The sequence below is a fragment of the Protopterus annectens genome, chromosome 1.part0 (genome assembly GCF_019279795.1).
Source record: "Protopterus annectens isolate FY-2018-M chromosome 1.part0, PAN1.0, whole genome shotgun sequence".
Taxonomy (NCBI): Eukaryota; Metazoa; Chordata; order Ceratodontiformes; family Protopteridae; genus Protopterus; species Protopterus annectens.
The window spans coordinates 1,769,444,698-1,769,466,813 of record NC_056725.1 but is presented as its reverse complement, the minus strand read 5'-3'; the positions used below and the strand labels follow the sequence as shown (position 1 = coordinate 1,769,466,813).

The following is a 22,116-nucleotide window of genomic DNA, read 5'->3' as shown; positions in this document are numbered from 1 at the left end:
GTTTGGAAAATGAATCCAATGGGTAATGCTTTGTAAAACTATGTACAGAGGACCATTTTGATTCCTTTAGAATGCTTCTAGTGCCCACCCTTTTACAGCTTACCATCCTAGAAGCCAAAGCTCTATATGCCTTAATACTGCCTGGAACAGATTTGCATGGCGAGAACAAAGAGCAACAGCTGAGGACAACAATCTCTAAATATTATGGTTTGACACAAGCTGTCCTTTCTTTGTCCTAGCATAAGAAACAGTTGTTCAGTCTTTCTAAAGGACTTAGGTCAGTCAACATAGTACTAAAAATGCCTATGCACATCCAGAGTATGTAGAATCCTTTCTCCCTGGTTCTGAAGATCTGGAAGAACACTGGGAGAGTGATGGCTCAATTCAAAGTGAACTCTTAAAAACAGCTTTGGGCATACTTGAGAGATCTGTACTTAACTCGTTAAAGCCTAGTGATACCTTCAGACATTTTTCTAGTTATATCCAACTGATGCCCATAGATGTCCAATACGGTTTATTCATATTTACAATAATAATTCCAGAACCATGCCGCATACAAGTATATTGAACAACTTCATCTTAAAGGTTACATGATGGACAATACAGCTGCAATAATACTTGGCCTTTGTCTAGTGTATGTAAAGAGATAATGGTTTATGTATTTATATTGCCTAATTCCATTTTTCTTCAAATACCTCAACAACCAAGTGACACACACAGAAATGCTTAGTTTCATAAGAAAGCTTTTAGATGAATGAAAAAAGAAGTTATGTTCTTACCATAACGTTCCATCTGAGTAGTAGACTTCATTCTTCTGCATATATGGGTATACGGATCCGAGCCGGCAAAAACTTGTTCAAGCATCAGCTCCAACCTATATTACCTCACTTCCTCCTATCTAGCCCCAGATCAAGTTTGCGATCACTAAAAAGTGACGTAAAAAAAAACCTAAACAGGATATCCTGAAGAGTGAGGGGGACGACTAGCTCTTCACTGCATCCACCAAGCGTCTCCTGTATCGTGCCCTACACTACTTCCTTGGTCTGGCTCACAAGTTAGGCATCTCGATCAACCTCAACAAGTCCCACCTGACTTTGGTTCAGATCACAGACTTCATTGGGGCTCGGTTGGATTCGATTCAGTCAGATTTTTCTCACTCCGGAAAGGATAGCGAATCTCAGACTCCATGTTTCCATGATTTTGGATCACGTGGTTGTCACAGCAGCCGATGTTCTCAGGGCCCTGGGTTCCATGGCAGCAGCAAGCTGTATACTCCCTCTTGCACATCTTCACATGAGAGTCCTTCAGTGGAATCTGGCAGTCCAATGGTCCTGGCTAGACCTTCCGATGAGTTTCCACATCCGTATCAATCGGGCATGCAGAACGGCACTCCTGTGGTGGCTTCACTCTGCGGACATATTTGCGGGACGCAGCTTTCTAGCCCCTCAGGCTCAAGCTACAGTGACCACGGATGCTTCCCAGCTCGGGTGGGGGGGGGCACTTCCTGGGAAGAACAGGCACGTGGTCCCCTCCAGAGACCAAGCTACACATCAACATCCTGGAAATGAGGGCAGTTTTGTTAGCATTGAGAGCCTTCCACCCGGTCCTACCTCCGGGGACGATAGCCATTCAAACAACATGTCTGTAGTCTGGTATATAAACAAACAGGGAGGGACCCGATCCTATTCCCTTTGTCGCGAGGCCATGAGAGTTTGGGAGTGGGCCATATCCACCAGCCCGTTTCTCGTAGCAACGCGTATCCCAGGACGCTCCAACATTCTGGCGGACAGTCTCAGCAGGGCTATGCTTCTTCCCCATGAGTGGTCCCTGAAACAATCAGTGGCCGATAAGATGTTCCGTGTTTGGGGTCAACCTTGCTGCAATCTCTTCGCATCTCCTTCCAAACGCGGAGTGCAGCAAACTCTTCGCTCTGATCCCCCCTCCGGGGGATGCCCCCAGGGACGCTCTAGTCCATGTTTGGCCTCCCGGGCTACTGTATGCTTATCCCCCGTTACCTCTGATTCTGAAGTTCCTTCAGAGAGCTGGCTGGCTGCAGTGCAAAGTAATTCTCATAGCTCCCTTCTGGCTGCGTCAAGTGTGGTTTCCCTTCCTATGGTCTCACCTGTTGGCCCCTCCATGGGCTCTAGATCCATGTCCGGATCTAATTTCTCACCCGTCGGGCTTGCCCCTGCCCAACCTGGACAGTCTCAAGCTGACGGCTTGGCTGCTCCAGTTCCCATGATCATCAGGACTCCCGGACTTTCGTCTCCTGTTAAGAATATTCTGGTAGCTTCTCTTAAGGCCTTCACTAGGAAACTGTACAATAGCAAGTGGAAACGTTTTTGCATTTGGGCCTCTCAGCGCAATCCGAACCAGTTTACAGCCCCTGTTCCGGCCATACTGGATTTTTTGGCAGATCTTTTTCGGTCAGGCTCTAGTGCTTCCACCATCAAGGTTCAACTGGCTGCATCTCTAATTTTCATGTGGGTGAAAATAAGGTTGCTCTGGCTATGGCCAAACTCTGTAAAGCCTTCCTGAAGGGCACTTTTTTATTGCGACCTCCAGTTAAAGAAACAGTGCCCCCTTAGGATTTGACTTTAGTCCTTCAGGCCTTGACCTTTCCCCCTTTCGAGCCAGCCAGTTCAGTTCCGATGAAGTTCTTGTCATGGAAGACAGCATTCTTGGTCGCCATCACTTCAGCTAAGAGAGTTTCTGAGTTGCAGGCATTATCCTCCTTGCCCCCTATTTGGTTTTTCACAAGAATAGGGTTTCATTGCGCACGAACCCTTCTTTTCTTCCCAAAGTGTCTTCAGCAGCCAATATTAATCAATCCATAAATTTGCCAGTCTTCTTCCCAAATTTCCAGAATAGGGGTGAACGTAAGCTTCATTTGTTGGATGTCCATAGACTGCTTCGTTTTTACCTCCATAGGACTAAACCCTTCCGGAAGTCGGATCAATTGTTTGTCTCTTTTTCTAAACCATTTTTGGGCAAAGCAGTTTCAAAAGTGTCCTTAGCAAGGTGGATCACCCTGTGTATTGCACAGGTCTATAAGGACAAAGGGTCATCTCCTCCTGGTGTATTGAAGGCTCATTCCACTAGAGCTTTGGCCACTTCTGCAGCTTTCTGGTCGAGAGTTTCATTAGATGATATTTGTGCTCATTACAAACTGGATCTTATTTCTAGAGGGAGAGCATCCTTTGGCTCTGCGGTGCTCAGAAATATCCTTCCATAAGGGCCTCCCAGGAATTCTAGTAGCTGGGGACTCTGTCCCATATGTGCAGAATGAATGAAGTCAACTACTTCAGATAAAGAAGTTATGTTCTTACCTTTACGTTCCATCGGAGTAGTAGACTTCATTCTTCTGCACTTTCCCTCCCTCCGTCCCCCTCACTCTTCAGGTTATCCTGTTTAGGGTTTAGGCAAAGCTTAGGGAGCATATAACAAGGAAGATAACAAGGGATGCTGCAGAAGTACTAGAAATATTTTGGAAATTTTGTGAAAGTCTGTATAAAGCAGAGAAATACGGAAATCAAGAAAAGGTACAAATGGAAAAGTTTATGGAAGAATTAAATGTGCAGGGTTCTAGGTAGATGAGGCTCAATTACTAACACAATAGGAGGACAAGAGAGAAAAATGGTGGATGTACAACCAATCTACAGGAGAATTCTCAGGAATAGATGGTATTCCTGTGGAAGTTTGGAAGATAGGAGGGAAAAAAAACTGTAAAGCTCTAGAATGTTTTAACAGTATTTTAAGAGGAGAAGTACCAACATCCTGGAAGAAAGTGGTGGTAGCTGTGATACCTAAAGGGGGTAAAGATACATCGGATCCAGCTCCCTCAGGCCAACTGCAATACTAAACCATGATTATAAACTGTTTACGTCTTGTAAAGGCTAAAAGAATGGCAACAGTTGTACCAAAACTGATAGATATGGATCAGTGTGGTTTTGTGGAGGGGAGGCAAATATTTGATAACATTATCAGAACACTGATGATCCAGAAGGAAACTGAATTTAAGAAAATACCACAGTTGTTGGTGGGTCTTGATGCAAAGAAAGCATTTGACAGAGTAAGCTGGGACTTCATGAGCAGGGCAATGGAAGTAGCTGTTACCTGATAAAACTATAAGGTTGATTAGGAGTACATATGAGGGATTGGAGACAAAATATACATGAGGGATCGAAGGCGAAAACTGAAGTGGGTGGGATCCTCTCAATTTCTGCTTGACTACAGGAAACGTGCAGGGGTGTCCTTTTCCTTTGTTGTTTGCATTATATTTAGAACAGTTGGCAAAGAAATAAGGGACTCAGAAAATTAAGGATATAATTGGTATAGTAGTAAAGAAAAGCTGGATCTATTTGCAGAGGATATTATTTTAAACCTGACAAAACCAGAAAAGGACATTACAGTGTTGTGGAACATTTTAAGACAGTTTCAAATAGTCTTGAGATACAAAATTAATGAAGCTAAAATTTTATTTATTTTATTTTACATTTGTTGACCGGGATAGTCCGACTGGATAAGTGTCTATTTTCAGCAGAGGCCAGAAAAGAAAAGCTCCACGATAAACAGATATAATAAAAATTACAAAATAAAATCTCCAGGTAAACAGATTGTAAATATGTCTATATTGTTTCTATTCTCAGTATACATGGACCATCATGAATACACAAGTTCACAGGTTAAAAAAGTTACCCCTGTTTACAGCCAGGGGAAAAATAGACTAACTAGATTACTAGTTTATTCAACATTCTTAAATAGAGTTAGTCAGGCTTATTACAGTGGCAAAGTCAGTTTAGTGCCAGGTGTTGTTTAAGTTTGGTTTTAAACTGGCCAATGGAGGAGAACATAGTGATGTCAGCTGGAAGTAAGTTCCAGACTCTACCTGCAGAGTTTGCGAATAGGGCATCACCAGCTGCATTGTTAATTTTGATGGTTTGAATTACTAGTTTGAGGAGGTGATTAAAGTTTCTAAGAGCTGGTGTATGATCTGGGTTATAGAAAATTTTATTGGCCGTGAACAGAAGGTTGTATTGGATTAGATTGGGTAGTTCAAGCCACCCAAGCTGTTTGAGGTTGATACAGTGGTGTGTTCTAAAAGGCAGGCCAGTGGCAAATCTGGCAATGTGATTAAAACAGGTTTGACAGTCTGTTGAATACAGTCTTGTTTAGATTGGAGAGAAGGGGGGGGCGTATAGCAGTGTAGAAAGTAGGTGAGAGCGAGCTATAGCAATCTTAGCTGGAGGGGTTAGGAAGGCTTTTATTCTATACAGTGACCCAAGCTTTTTATTGATGGTCTTGATAGTTTGATTTACTTGTAGGTCAAATTTTAGGTTGTTGTCAGTGACTACACCTAGTAGTTTTGTAAAGGGGTCATGGGAGATTATTGTGCCATCTTTTGCATTTATGGTGAAGGTAAAAACAGTAGACCTTTGTGTTGGTGAGAATACTAACATTTTAGTTTTTTGGGGGTTTAATAACAATCTACGATCAGAGAGCCAGTTTTCCACAGAATTAAATGTGGACTGGGTAGCAGACCTCAAGTCTGAGGGAGATGTAGCTGAGCAAACCAGGGTGGAGTCATCGGCATACTGAACACATGTGACATTTGGGATGACAGTATGCAGGTCATTAATAAAGATGGAAAACAGTAGGGGCCCTAGAACGGAGCCTTGTGGTACTCCAAGGTTATTTGGCAATAGGTTGGAGAGCTTGTTCTGCCAGAGAACAGCTTGCGGCCTCCCACTGAGGTAGAATGTAAAACCATTGAAGGGCCTTATAGTCTAAACTGAAAGTTTGCAGGGTGTCAATCAAAAGTTGGTGATCAACCATGTCAAATGCCCTGGAAAAATCCAAGAAGAGGGCTGAGGATATGCAGTTATTGTTACGGTTATTATTTATGGTATTGGTAAAGGCCAGTAGGGCTGAGGTCGTACTGTGGTGTGGTCAGAAGAAGTGTTGCGTATCAGCCATGAGGTGATTTTGTATTAGATAGTGCAGGAATTGTTTATGTATACATTTTTCCATTATCTTTGCAAGTGGAGAAAGTATAGCAACTGGTCTATAATTGTAGAATTCAATGGATGAACCTCCTTTATGTAGTGGGATTAGGTAGGATGTTTTCCAAATGGTGGGGATTTTAGCCTCTGCTATGGTATGATTAATTAGTATTGATATTGGATAGGCAATGTCGTCGGCTGATATTTGTAGGTACTCGGCGGGGAGTTGGTCGGCAGAGAGTGTGGTAGGTTTTAATTTTTTGATCAAGGAACGGATCAGAGCTGTGGACACTGGTATAAAGCTAAACGACAGTAGTTTTTTGGAGGTGATACTATCCGGGCCAGAGGATCTAGGAAGTAATTGATTAGCTAGGGCTTGAATTGTCTCAGTAAAGAAGTAGTTAAAACTATCCGAGACCTCTTCAGGGGTTTTATCAATGGTAGCGGCAGGGCTAGGTGTCAATGTTTTACCCGGATGAAGTAACTTATTCAGGCCTGCCCAGAACTTTTGAGGCTTATTCTGGTTAGCAGTTTGCAAATTACAACAGTATTGTTTTTGGTCTTGCATTATGGATTATTTAGTTTCATTCCTAGCTTGCCTGCATTTAATATGATCATGGAGGTCTTTAGTGGAGCGCCATCGAGCCCACATTTTGTTTCTACTGAATTTTTTGCCTAGACTCTTTGGAAACCCATGATGCAGTTTCTGCTTTAGTATGCTTTGAGCGAACAGGTGCATGCAAATCTAGGTTTTCAAGAAATTTGTTGTTAAAATATACAACCACCTCCTCTAAGGGGAGGTGTTTTAGCATAGCCCTGTTAGAGGAGTTAAGTTCCTTTTGGAATTTGGCAGGGTCAAAGTCTTTTTTGTTTCTGACTTTGCTGAGTAAGGGTTGTTGATGGCTTTTTGTTTAATTATGTAAGTGAGAAGGTGGTCACTTAGGTCATCGGGGAGGGTACCAACAGTGTACAGTTGGGGGGTACCAACAGTGTACAGTTGGGGGTTACTATTTACTAGAACCATGTCAAGTATGCTTTCTTTTTGTTTGGGTTTACCTTGTCTGCTAGGAGTGGTTATGGTTTGTGAGAAGAAGGGAATTCTGAGGAACACGTTCACCAATCTAGGTTACACAGTCTCCAAGTAGTAGGGTTTCTTGGGGAAAATGACATGATAGCCAGTGAAGGGTATCTTCAAGCATGGCTACATTATTACCTGGGGGGGATATACATACAGATGTTGATGCATTTGCTTCTGTTAAGTTGCAGTCTAGTGGCAAGAATTTCAGAGTTATTAATCTGAGGTGGTTGATTAACAACTATGGTCAGATTTGTAGAGTATAGCTATTCCACCCCCCTTCCTGGAAGCACGATCCAGCCTGCGTATATTATACCCTGGTAACACTTCATTGTCTGTAGGGTTTGGTTTTAATCCGGTCTCAGATAGAGAATCTCAGGGGAGTGTACAGCCAGGAGAGCATGCAGTTCATGTATCTTATTAATACTTCTAATATTCAGATGACAGGCCAGGAGAGAGTTATTTGGTCTGCTAATTATAGTTTTATGGCTTAGGTCACTGGTGGAGGGGGTGTATTTATCTGAGATGGATGGGCCTGGGTTGAGGTGAATGTCTCCACTGAGCATGAGGCTTGGTCTGTACCTTATGATAAGCCTCAGGAGTTAGTTTAAAATTTTGTAGCATTGTCTAGATCGAGAGGTAACGTGCAAGAGGTTGGTATACTGAAAGAGGGACCAAGTTGGGCTATACCCTTTGTTATCAACACGGCTGAAGGTGGGAAACTTTAAAGCTGGAGTGACAGTATGGCTTTTAGGGTACTGATAGTAAACATATGGTTTTCATACAAGGTGAGCACAGAAGTGGTGAACAGAATAGGTAGTAAAGAGTAGAACAATATAATGAGAGAGGAGTATTTTATTTTGGACTTTAGTTTGTATGACAACAGTAATAGATCTGATGGCCAAATTAGAGATAATGGAGTGGGTGGAGAGAAATGTTAGGTGAGGCTAATAGGATAGTGGAGACAGGGAGGAGAGTATGAAAGTAGAAGGTAATAGGATATTTTAGCATGGGGTGTGGTTAAGTATCTATAAATGTAGAGATAGAGGGGGTGGGTGGGAATTGGGGGCAGGGTGAGGAGCAGAGCAAGCCCGATCGCAGCCAGCAGGGCTAACACGGACTCCAAGAGTTGGCTTAGGCTTTGGTAAGTATACAGTGTCTAATTTGTAATAAACATTTAAAATGGATTTGTAGCAGTAGATTAAGCTATATATTAGAACTAAACTATAGACTATAACTGGGCTATGTTATATGCTTGTACAGGGTATTTGTAAACTGCAGGTAGAGGGCACAGAGTATGAGTTTCAGGGCTATGAGTGGGAGAGTGGAGTCCAACTACAGTATTCAGGGATTACATTTAGGGTTAGAAATTGTGTTAGGGGCAATGTTGTTGAATTGAAAAATAAGACAGAGGGGGCCAATTTACTAGAAGGGACCCAGGGCAACATTTTACAGGACAAAATATAACAACAGTACAGTAAAAGGACAACCTTGGCCACTTGTAGGATGGACTTCAGGTAGATAGTGGGTACTGTTTTTCAGTGTAGTTTCTTTCAGGCAGGAGACTCTTATTTTTAGATATTTTGAGGGGGTATGCCTACAAAACAAAGGCAATAGCAGTAAAATATGTACCCACACATGAAATGGTCCAGCAATACCCATATTTATGAAGACACAATAAAATGAAGTATTTAGGAGTATGGATTAAAATGACTCTGTTATGGCAGCTAAGAATATACGGGAGGAAAAAAAACTAACATATGTCCCAGGTACCTCTTTCTTATCTATTACACCAACATTTGCCACCTAAGGAAAAGTATTTGGAGTCTGTCTGCTCTATAAAAAGTACCAATGCAAACACTTCCGTGCAAAAATCCCAAATCTTCTTGGGACCATAAATGTGTCCTCCTATTGTTTCTTTGTGAAATGCTCATCTAAATCTCTTTCCAATATTTTCTGGCCCAATTCCTATACTTATGCAAAACTTCATATGCCCTAACTATCCATTATTTTCAAATAGCAAATACCGTTCTAGATTTAAACAAAAAAATTTAACCAGTGCAGCTCTTTCACTTAAGATTCCACTACCCCTTTCTCTTTGCCTATACCTTCCGTATCAGGGATTGATAGAGTAATCTCTAGCCTGCAGTCCAGATGTCTTCTTGGTCTCTTCTCATTCCATCACCTTTCCTTCTGTATTTAATTGTTCCCAATACTTTAGTTGCTTGCCAGTTTCCTCCAATAAATTTCAGCCCCCTTTTTACCTATTCTCTATACCTGTATCGCAATCATTCCTATCAGCAGGATCTCCTTTCTCCATTCATATGTTGGCTTAATTCTTAATTAACATACTTTATATATTATTCTGTAGGACTGTTATTCGCCTTAACAATTTGTATCAAAAATTAAACTCTTGCCATATTTCTTGAATTACCCCCCTGCTGCAAAGGTGTATACAGAGTCAACGACCACTGAAGCCCTTAAAAGCCTAGCCAAATAGGAAATATGACCCATTAAATCATCCCTTACAAACTGAATTTCTAACTGCCTCTATCCATCAGAAAGAGAGCAGGGAGTACCCATCCAGTGGTCCTAGTTGCACTTAAATAGGGATAGGGAGGAACTCTACTTCACATGGATGGGGAGCCTGTTCCAGAGAATGGGAATTCTCTGAGAAACATAGCCATCTCTCCAACATGTACCATTTAAGTTGCAAGCAAAATGTAGAACTTTTAATCTAATCTAGTGGTTCTGATGCTGCTCATTTTACAAATCTGCAAAAGATTCATCAAAACAGGGCCCATGGATGCCTTAGATGCCAATCAAAGATGGCCTCTCAGAAGTCTGTATGATACCAAGTAAATATTACAGGGCTCATTATCCCTTTTGACTTTTAAATTGTAGCTTTCTGCTTGTGTTACACTTAACAGCCTTAACTGTGTACCTCCAAAATATCCCTTCAAACCATGTAATCCTTAACCTACTTGTTCTATTGGAAGGATCACCTTACCCACTTGACTCTTGCCCTCTTCCCCTCCCAGATAAAATCCTTCAACTCTTAAACATTCACAACTTCTACTCCGGTTGATAAAATTACGCCTGACCTGTGTAAAAGTATGCCTGACCTGTGTATAAAACTAAAGGGACTAAAAACATGGTTACTGCTTGTATCGGGATATCACTATCCATAGGCAAGAGCTATCAGTTTCTCAGTTTTTGTATGATCTTTCTTTTAGTCACTTCCCACAATTCTTAGGTGCGATAACAGAATCATTTTTAAACCACACAGTCCTAAATACTTGATTTTATTATGTTTCCATAAACATGGGTATTGCTGAACAATTTCATATGTGGGTACATAATTTATAGCTATAATTTTTGCTTTGTCTTCATTAATATCACATCCTGAAAAAATGAAACGTTTCAGAATGTTCCACAACACGGATGTCCTTTTCTGGTTCTGTCAGGTACAAAATATCACCTGCAAATAAAGCCAACTTTTCTTTAATACCATTATCAATTACATTCTTGAATTCCTGAGCCCCTTATTTTCTTTGTCAATGGTTCTAAATATAAAAGCAAACGACAAAAAGGGGAAAGAGAACACACCTGGTTTACTATAATAATATCTAACGTGGATGCTCTGAACATGGAAAAACGTATTACAGATGTCTGAATTTCCATGTTGCCGAGCCTACCATGTTCAAAAGTCATATCAGCGAAGAACTCGAAAAACTGCACAAAGATCACGGTAGTGCAGTGTGGGATGTTCATCCCTTTCCTCACTGTAGTGTGATCTCAAAGTTGGAATATATAGTTAAGCAGGGGGTGTGAAGGGTGCAGCCCCCCACAGGGGGGTGCAGGGGGGCTTGCCCCCTGCAAAACAGTGATGTTAACTACAGGAGTTTCACGTTAAGGGTGATGCTATATGGCAGTCAGGTGCTCTGTTCGACAATGTCGAATCTGCTGAATTCATTCAGCAGCTTTGACTGTGTGTAGTCGATTACTCTCACATTCATACTTTTTTTCGATGTTGTGACTGGAACAATGCGTTGCCGGTCAACATTTTGATAGTAAAGACACCCCTACCTGGCTCCACTTTAAGACACAATTTATCAAACAGAAACCCTTCCACTTGGATTTTTGCCTCTGATCCCTCATATACCCTTCTAATCAACATTATTGCATCAGAAAATGCAAATACTTTCATTACCCTACTCAAAATCCCAGCTTATTCTGACAAATGCTTTCTCTGCATCAAGACTCATCAACAGCAGTGGTATTTTGCTACATTCTGCTTCCCTCTGGATCATCGCTCGTCTATTAATGCTGTCACATTCGCCTTCCATCCACAAAACCACACTGGTCCATATCAATTCTGGCTTCATCTTTGTCATTCTTTTAGACATTACAAACACTTTACAATCATGGTTTCAAACTGAAATGGGCCTATAGGAGCTTCCTATAAGTATTAGGGTCACTTCAATTTCTAGGATATTGGTGCTTCCCCCCTCCTTTTAAAATACTGAAAGAAAAAAAACTTACATATATTTATCACTTTCTTTCCTCCTAGCTTCCAAACTTCCACCAGAATATCATCTACTCCTGGTGACTTTAATCATCACCACTTTTATCACGTCTCCTCCTATCTTAACTGTTAGTTGTTGAGCCTCATGTACATCTATAACCTTAGTATTTTAATGCTTCTATAAAATATGTTTCCATTTGTGTTTTTTCTTGATTTTCCCCAATTCTCTACTTTATACAAATGTTCATACAATTTCCAAAACATTTGTAATACCTCTGCCAGATCTCTGGATATTTCTTGCAGGCTCTCTAAGTTGGGCAACAATACTTTCTGTTGCCCAAGTCATTGTGCCAAAAGTTTTTGTGCTCTGGAGTTATCAAAAAACAGTTGCTTTAACAGCAATACTTTCTAAATTTATGCATATCCAAGTACTTCTTATTTTCATTTTAGCACTCTGCAACTGTGCCTCTTCTTGCTCTGTGAGATTCTTTTTATTCTCTAACACTAACCTTTATCAGCCCCTCTAAATAATTTTAGTTATATGGTCAAAAATAATCTTTTTATTTCTACCCTATTTTTAAACTCCACTTTCATATTATCCCACTCACTAGCTTCAACTTCTACAGTACTTTCTACCCTCCCTAATAACTAATTTCTACCACCCATTCCTTATATTACTCTTTTTTTTTTTTTAACAGGTACAGTGGATATAAAAAGTGCACACACCCCTGTTAAAATGCCAGGTTTTTGTGATGTACAAAAATGAGACCACAATAAATAATTTCAAAACATTTCCCACCTTTAATGTGACCTACAACCTGTACAATTCAATTGAAAAACAAATCTGTTAGTGGAAAAAAAAGATAAAACATGTACAATAAGCTGGTTGCACAAGTGTGCACACCCTTAAACACTTTGCTGAAGCACCTTTTGATTTAATGACAGCATTCAGTCTTCTTGGGTAGGAGTCTATCAGCATGGCACATCTTGACTTGGCAATATGTGCCCGCTCTTCCTTGCAAAAGCTCTCCAAATCAGTCAGATTGTGGGGGCATCTCTTGTGCACAGCCCTCTTCAGGTCACCCCACAGATTTTCTATTGGATTTAGGTCTGGGCTCCGGCTGGGTCATTCCAAAATTTTCTTCTGGTGAAGCCATTCTTTTGTTGATTTCGATATATGCTTGGGTCATTGTCGTGTTGAAAGGTGAAATTCCTCATCATCCTCACCTTTCTAGCAGATGACTGAAGGTTTGGGGCCAAAAGTGACTGGTATTTGGAACGGTTCATAATTCCCTCCACCTTGACTAAAGCCCCAGTTCCAGCTGAAGAAAAGCAACCCTAAAACATGATACTGCCACCACCATGCTTCACTGTGGGGATAGTATTCTTTTGGTGATGTGAAGTGTTGTTTTTGCACCAAATGTACCTTTTGGAATTGTAGCCAAACAGTTCAACCTTGGTCTCAACACACCACAACACATTTTCTTACATACTTTTGGGAGACTTGATGCATCGTTTTGCAAATTTTAGCCGGGCTTGGACGTTTTTCTGTGTAAGAAAAGGCTTCCATCTTGCAACCCTACCCCATAGGCCAGACATATGGAGAATACGAGAGACTGTTGTGACATGTAGTACTCAACCAGTACTTGCCAGAAATTCCTGCAGCTCCTTCAGTGTTGCTGTAGGTCTCTTGGCAACCTCCCTGACCAGCTTTAGTCTCGTCTTTTCATCAATTTTGGAGGATGTCCAGTTCTTTGCAACGTCACTGTTGCCCCATATTTTCTCCACTTTTTGATGACTGCCTTCACTGTGTTCCATGGTATATCCAATGCTGTGGAAAACTTTTGTACCCTTCTCCTGACCAATACCTTTCAACAATGAGATCCCCTTGATGCTTTGTGAGCACTCCGCGAACAATGGCTTTTGCTATAGCAGACAACGGAGTAAAGGTCAGGAAAATCCTGCTAGGACAGCTGAACTTTATTTGGGGTTAATCAGGGTCTCTAATTGATGGCAGGTGTGTATCCAAGAAGACTGAATGTTGTAATTAAAGAAAAGGTGCTTCAACAAAGTATTAGATTAATGGTGTGTACACTTATGCAACCAGCTTATTGTACATTTTATATTTTTTTCCCCCCAGATTTATTTTTTTCAATTGAATTATACTGGTTATAGGTCACATTAAAGGTGGGATAAGTTTTGAAATGATTTATTGTGGTTTTATTTTTTATATCACAAAAACCTGGCATTTTAACAGGGGTGTGTACACTTATATCCATTGTAGGTGGGGAAGCATCAGTGTTTCATCTTTACTTCAGTACCCTGCATTTTTATCTCTGTAATTAATTGGTGCTTGATGTGAAACAGTTATTGGACGTGCATCAAAGTTCTCAATTAAATACACATGTTCCTGTGATACATTAACTGCAGTCTGGTCTAGCCTATTTATTAGCTCCTACTACTGAATTCCTGTCTTCCATACCAAATATCTTCCATCTTCAAAATTCTCTCCTGAAATCTAAATTTTTGTTATATCTTCCCCCTCTAGGCCACCCATATACATCCTCATTGTTGCAAATCAAATTCTGGTCGCCACCTATAAGTAATATTCCTTGCTGAAAGCGTATTTCTCCCAAATTTGTAAGCTCCACAACAGCAGTTTTAGTTGGAATTCATACCATCATAATTCTCATTACTTGGTAGTAGCACCTTACTACCACAAATCTGCTATCAACTTTTTTTTTCTGCCAGTTCTATCACTATTGGAGTTCCTCTAGCAATACAAGTAGGACTCTTTTCCTCTATCCCGGATAGTCTGCTGAATACCCATCCTGAAATAATCTATCAATTTCACATGTTTAATTCTTCCCAAATGTGTCACCTGTGGTGTTGCTACTTTGAATTATATTAAGAAATGCACAGTGCAAATACTCATTTCCTTTTTGTCTATACGTTTAGGACCATTCACATTCCAAGATAATATGGAAAGTGTTGCCATTATACCAAGACGTTCCCACTGATTATGTAGGGCTGCTTTTTTAAATGTTCATTTCCAGCTTTTGGGATATATGCACTCACTAATGTTAGGCAGGTTAATCCTTTATACATTTATTCTTTTCATCAACATTGGAACATACATCGCATTTTACAGAACTTTGTTTTAATGAAAACCCTCAAATAAAAAAAAAATCCCCGCAACACCCCATAACCTGTTAGTTTTGTGTGTTTGCATTAAGTTATGTACATTCTCAAATAAAAGTTTAACACTCCTAATAGGAGCAAATATCCCAAACAGCTAAAAACACAGGCTTTAGTTAAGATGAAACGGAGGTTATCCATGCTAAGATGAGTGTTACTGCCACTGTTTCTACTTACACCATTTGGTGTTGGCTCTTATCTTTATATTCTACTCAGATGTGAAAAAACTTGCATGCTTTCACAAAACATTAACTTTTAGCCTTGAAGAAAGCACTGTTCTAGCTTTTTTATTTCCCTATTATCAACTTGTCTTTAGACGCCTGTAGCTGAGGACTACATTTTGTCTTTTGCATTTCCGTAGAGACAAGCTGAAAAACATATTGCTATAGGAAAACTTTGCATTATATTCAGTGTTCTCTTATTTACTGGTTTCTATTTAAAACTTATTAGATTTAAGCCAACAGTCTTAATCCAGACATTCACCTCTGCAAAAGTGAGAGAAAACATCAGCTCTACATATATGATCAGTGTACTTCTGCAACCCCACCACAACTTCAACAACCCATGATTACAGCCTATTAACTTAAACATGCTTTTGTCTAGCATTTTTTTCTTTTTGTACTGCAATACTTAAGTTACCAATACTAAAACAGAAAGACATAACATTTTTTAGTATCTTCATTAAAAGCAGAACTAGAGAAGCTTTACTATAAAACATGCAATTTGTATTATGAAAAGCTTCATAGAAATGCTGTTTAAAACAGAAATGGTTTTACTTAGTTACCCTTTTATCATTCTCTCCCCCTACCCTCATCAGTGTCCTTCCAAACATTAAATGACAAAGTGAAGAAATACCTTTCAGCTTCCCAAAACATTAACAAAGTCAGAATCTCTTCAGTTTTTCTGACACAGCCATATTTCACAAGTACGGTTGACGCTTTGCAATCTCACATTTATTCACCAAATTTCCGTGTTGGTTGTTTTCTTTCGGCTAATCTCCATCTCCCAATTCCAGATTCCGGTTCAATTCCAAGGTACTCCAGATTTTTCTAGTCAGCTCTTGTTTTTCTCTCTCTCAAGCATTTTCGTTTGGAAGACTGGAAAAGGTTTCATTAGCAAAGTTTCTCAGTGTGCTTTATTATCAGAAGAATGAGAAGCAGAGTCCTGTTCTGCTTGACAGCTCACTTTTTTGTTGGACAAAAAAACTTCTTTCTTATCCTCTTTGCATCAAAAATGAATCTCCGGGAAAATAATATTCTGAAAAAAGCTGGATACTGCAGCTTGAATTTCCCACCTAGCAATCAACATTCTCAGATTGCTGGAATAAATTTCTCTTCTGCCTGGTGTACAGTGAATTTTTCTACAAACACACAGTCTCCAACCTTTAATACTTTGTCCTTTACTCATCATTTTGTCAGGATCCGCTCTTTCTGCTGGTAGGTTTACATCGTTACTTGTACAGGTCTTAGCTACTTCTCATGGACAGATTTGGAGAGTACACATGATGCTTCCCTTTTAACTAAGGGTTTCTGCTGTGGAATACCAGTCCAGCTGTTTACTTGTGTCCTCATAAAACTAACAGTCTGTTCCCTCTAGCTTCTCTGGTACAGCAGTAAATCTCAGATTTTCCCGACATGCTCGGTCCTCTAATTCTACCATTTTTTGAAACATTTATTGAACAGTCTCATACTGAGCTAGGCTTTTCTTCATTTCAACCTCTGATTTTTGCAGTTTTATCAGCTCATCTGAATATTTAGCTTCTTCCATTTTCCAGCCTTCTGTTTGAGTTATTACATTCCTTCAGTCTATTTATTTGAAACCACCCCTGAGCACATTTGACTTGTATTCTCTTGCACCAAAGATGGAGCTTGAAATTAACTTTTTTTGCGGAAAAGCTGTAGGATTCTTCCCAGGTCAGTGGTTTCTCTTCACCTTTTCTAGAAGATTTTCTTTCAGACTCTCAATTTCTTCTTTTCTGGCATCCAGGCAGTGCATTTACTAGACAGTAACTGATATTACTAAAAAAAAATTGGCTGTCCCTTGTCTTTCAGTTTTTTTTTCCCCACTGGGAGAGCTGAAGTTAAGCTTTTAATCAGTGTGCAGCTATCTTGATTTGGAGTTATGTCAGGAAAACAGTTTAAAAACAATGCCTTGTCCGGCCTTACAACCAAGTTTTACTTTTCTGACCAGTAATTCAGACTGTGGCACTAGTTCCCTATGATGCTATCCTGGAAGCATGGCCTTCCATCATGTGCAAAGCCAATTCAAACACAGCAACATTTAAAACTGCTACTTTTCATGAGGCAAGTTACCCCATAAGCCCTTTCGACTCAAACTTACATTCCTATACACCTGCAAATGTGGGAATTCTACATTTAGTGACACCAAAACCCCAACTGTACCAAGTACTGATTTTAAACAATCAGTAAGTAATTTTGCATCCTCAATAGCAATCATTATATTCACCATTTTGCAGTTGGTGTGCCCCCCATTAGCAGTCATTTTCTACCTACATTTATGTCTAAGAAAGAAGAGCAGGAGTGGTCAAAACATACAATACTAAATAAACTCCACCAGACACTTCCCAAAAGCTGCATATGTTATTGGTCTGTGGCAGTGATACAGCCCTGAATTGTGACCCAGGTGGTATAGGTTTGATTAGTTACCTGGGAGCGGGATGAACTGGCAATGAAGAACAAACATGCCGATCCTGTGGGAGCAGGAAGGGAGGTTCGTCTTGTGTAGTGTGACCCTGCTTCAAGGAACAAAGCTGCTATGAACCCTACTGCACGTATACAATTCAACAAGCCATGTGGTAGTTTTCATCACAGTTGCATGGAAACATGCATTAAAACAGTGGAAAAGCACAAAGTCTCAATATGATGCAAGCGGATGTTCCATGCCCAGGCAGTTGGTTTATGTTAAGAAACACCTTGCTATTTGAACATATGATGGCAGCTCTGTGGGTCCTACGACTGGTTTGGAAGTTGGGGAAGGTATAGCTGTTATGATATAGGACTGGAAAGGCATTTAGTATGCACTGCTGATGCAGGGAAGGTTGACTCTAAGAGACTCCCCTCCTTTGGGTCAACAGACTGCTAGTTTAGCTGCCAATAGGGAGAATTGGCAAGACATTCACTGTACAATATGACTGCACTAAGACTAAGTCTGCAGATGGTGGGGAAACAGCCTTCGGTCTTGCCTGGATAAACAGCTTCCTTAGTCTCTGGTCCAGTACAATGTCTGAATTGTCACTGCATGAGAACAAATGAGATTGATATCAGCTGGAGGAAATCTGCAAGTAGGCAGGAAGGGAGGATATGGGTCTGATGCAGTAAATCCATTAATCACTGCAGCCTGATGACATTGGTAACATGTTCAGAAGTAATAAGTTTATAATTAAGAATGTACAAGAGTAGCTTTAAAAAAAGTACAGGAGTAGCTTTAAAAAAGTAATCAATCAATCACGGGGGACTTCTGATATGGTGCTGGGCTAATAGGAGCATTACCCATTAGCTCTCTCTCATAGTTGGTCAAAGGATACATTTGACCTGCTCAATGCTGCTAGCTTCCGATATAGTGGTTTAGGATAAAGGAACTGAATGTCTACGGGGTAACAAAAAGTCACAAGAAAGTTAATTTTCAGGAGGATGGGCATCTCCATGCAAGTGGCCTGATAAGGGGTGCAGACTTTGGCACGTCAAGTACGAGTGATAGAAACTAAAGCTCAGCTATCAGAAAAAAGACAAAATGTAAGAGTAAATGGTAAAGCTGACTGAACATTTGCATATTATGTGACGTAGACTGATAAATGAACAGTGATCATGGGAAGAGGTTAAATGCACAAGCAGGACAGAGCTGCAGGAAAAGAAAAGTACTATCAATGAGAGACTCGGCAGGCTCAAGGCAGCACATGAAGAGACAGCAGAAAAAATAAATATAGTCAGCTTAGAGGATCAATCATGAAGGAGCACTTTACGTTTTGTAAATATACCAGAGAGCTTACCAAGACAAGAGTCCTTAGGAAGTGAACCAGGCTTCAAGAAATGAGCATTCAGCTGGAAAGAAAGCACAGGATTTATACCAAAAAGGCGGAAGAGTTACCAGCCCAAGACTACTGTTAAGTGCTTGGCCTATGTGCTCATCAAAGAACTGCTCTCTCTTCTGTGGAAGAAAGTGAAACAATTATGTATAAAGGCAGCACATGCTTTTGCAGACAATGATTATTCTCTGTTAATCTGGGATAGAAAAGCCACATTTCTTCCCCAGTGTTCAAGCGTTATAGATGTGTCAGCCTAAAGTTTAAATTACTTTGTACCATTTGGTGGGGGGGGGGGAGGGGTGTTCAATGTTGCATAATTAATGGTACTAAAAAGACTTTTCTCGACATATGTTGAGCAGGCTATGAAGCATTACATGGACACCTACAGGATGAACTGCATCAGGTTAAGCTCTGGGACATGGCGGTCTGCTGACATAATGGATCCCTCTAGAATGACACCAATCCTTTAGCCAACTGCTGAAGCCAACAATTTTCCTTTGTACCTAGGCATCATTTGTAGAAAAGGTAGGCTTACACTTAGTATCAGGTTTTCCTTGCATTTTTGGCATGCATAAAGAGCTCAGAAGCCGCTTTGTCTCCATCGGGGGTTTTTCACCCCAAGGCATTCACACCCACATGTATAACTACCATGCAGTAGTTATTTGTCTGGGACAAGGGTCCAAAGCACCATTTAGCCACAGAGATCCTGGCATCTGAAAGACTACTCACCGTCACCCCATCTTTTCCCAGTCTAGTAAGTGGGAATCTGTGTGTGTCACTATGGAATCACAAATCACTAAAACTTTTTGTTTCCATAGTGATCTGGTGTACTGGAATTGAAACTTTTGGTCTCAAAGTAACTCTTTGTTTAAGGCAAAATATGTGCAGAAACCTAATCCTTATGGGTCTAGGAGGCGTAGTTATGGACTTCTTTACATTGTCAGCATATGGCAATACATTCTGTGCCAGGGTTGGGTGCACAGAATGTGGCATCAATGCACTGCTCACATTTTTTCTGAGAGCAAAGCATTCATCTCTCAAATATATACACTTCTCACAAATACCCATTTGTGTTCAAGTAGTTCACCACCTAAGCATAAGGAAGTCTGTACACTGTTTTAGAATACCTAACATTATGAGGCTGGCAGCATATGTATATTCTACGCTAACAACCACCAGGGCCTTTATAAGCCTAACCAAGCAACCTAACCCAATGGCATCCCTTGTAACATGTACATCTTAAATGGGGGCTATATTAGCAGGTTGCTAAGAAGTTGTGTGTGGCGGATTATGTTAGGGAATGTTTACAGTCAACCTCTGTCAGCCATCAGGCCCAGTCATGGGACTAATTTGCGATTTCCCATCCAATGGTCAGGGTTACATCTGAAAAGGGTTAGGGGTAGACTCTGTTTCTGGAATACATGAGAATCCTTTGAGGGAGTCGCATTATCTGTCTCACCAGCATGTTCTATTTACGTCACAGTCAAAGTTCAAATCCCTGGCTCTAGTGTTGCTGGTGCTGCTCATTTTGCAGATGTGCAAAAGCTCCATCAGAGTTGGATCTAAGGATGCTTTATATGCCAAGCACAGATCACTTCTCAACAATCTATAGAAGACTGAGTATAGGCACAGAGCTCCAAGGTGATTTGTAGAGAAAGTGTGTAAATACCCTGGATTCTCTTTGTGAGGAACCTCTGCAGATATTCCAACCATTACATATGCCTAGTCAGGTACACGCCAAAAGGGGGCATTGTACTGATGCTCTGATAAGGGATGTGCAGAATGGTACTATAACTTCCATGGATATGGATGCCATATAGTTGCTTATAATCTGGGGGACAGAAGGATTTGACTACCTTGGCTACATGTTGGTCAAAGGCCATATTACAATCTACACATGTCCCCAGAGCTCAAACTAACAGATCAATTCTTAGGGGTATATTAACAACAACGGAAAAGGGTTGCCTTCACCAGAAGCACAAGCAATAAGTTGAAGGACAATGGGGGGACACAGAACAAAATCCCATCCATATGGGAAAATCTACCAAAATCGGATGGGTGTAGAGAAATAAGAGCACGTTATGATGTCAATGCAGAACTATAACCATAAACACTTAGCTAAAAAGGAAGCCATGCAGAAGAATGCACAAAACAAAAAATACACGTTTGCATTCAACCTAAAACATACACAAGCAGCACAGCATTGAGAATCTCTAACAATAACTGCTATAGTTACTAATAGCTACTTGAAATATGCATTAACCAAATGTAATGGAAGCACACAAGTGTTGAAAGTCAAAAATAAGACTTACCTTAACCAAAAGCATTAACTGGTTAATGATAAAAAGCAGAACAAAAGCTCTTGTTATACACTTATTGCACATGGTAGTCAAGACTGTGCATAGTACAACAGTAAATTTATGGCAATCCCATATATTACAATACAGTCTCTGCAAGAATGGCACCTTTCCACTAGCCAGACATTACTTCTCATTTCACTTCCACAAGAGCACAGACTGGGTTGCTACTTCCACTAATAAAAGAAAGATCTTATCTCCTTCAAAGTGCAGAGCTCCAACTCTCAAGCCAGTCTTCACAGATTTAAGTAACATTTTCCTAAAGCAAGCACTCAACCTTATGAATGGATTACACGAATGCATACAGATAAATTTAAAATACTTGTATTTCATAAAATGGCCATACCTGTTGCCATTTCTGCTGCAAAACTGGGTCCTTGACGGAGCAAACATACTTGTTCATCTGATCAAGTACTCCTTGGTAATAAACCATAGCAGAGTCGTAGTTTCCTAGTAAGGCATACTCGCGGGCAAGTTTTACATTTTCACTGATCAACAGTGTCATTGTCAGCAAAACTGGAAAAATAAATATAAGAATTACTTATGTTAAAATATTAAAAAGTTGTAAATCATCATGGCTTTTTTTTACTCATTTTCATCTATTTTTATACATTTTAAATTTTATTTAAAAAAATGTTAAGCAGATGTCAGAAGTCATCCTGCATGGCTCCTCTACACAAAGACACCAACATTTTTCCACCTACCTGCTCCCTACAGGCCTTCTCTAGACACATTTACCTGACCCATCTCCTGTGACAACCCTATTTAATATTTTCCTCCCATTTTCCATGGAGTTTTAACAATGCAAAATTCATCTCAGCATTTGCCTTTAATGTACATTACATATATGTTTATGTACAAATAGACTATGCGTATGCACACAAACACACAAAACATGCTTTCCTATGTTCCAT

General features: G+C 40.2%; 1 protein-coding gene across 4 annotated transcripts in view; it reads right to left on the bottom strand.

Moving 5' to 3' along the window:
- The window catches only part of KATNA1 (katanin catalytic subunit A1), a 1,196,718-nt gene that overhangs the window by 1,092,114 nt on the left and 82,488 nt on the right, over window positions 1-22,116 (bottom strand). For all 4 annotated transcript variants that reach the window (XM_044069365.1, XM_044069348.1, XM_044069341.1 and 1 more), the window contains one exon: window positions 21,549-21,718. In XM_044069365.1, coding sequence (XP_043925300.1) covers window positions 21,549-21,707 — 159 coding nt within the window. In that variant the 5' untranslated portion in view covers window positions 21,708-21,718. The remainder of the gene's footprint in view (window positions 1-21,548; window positions 21,719-22,116) is intronic.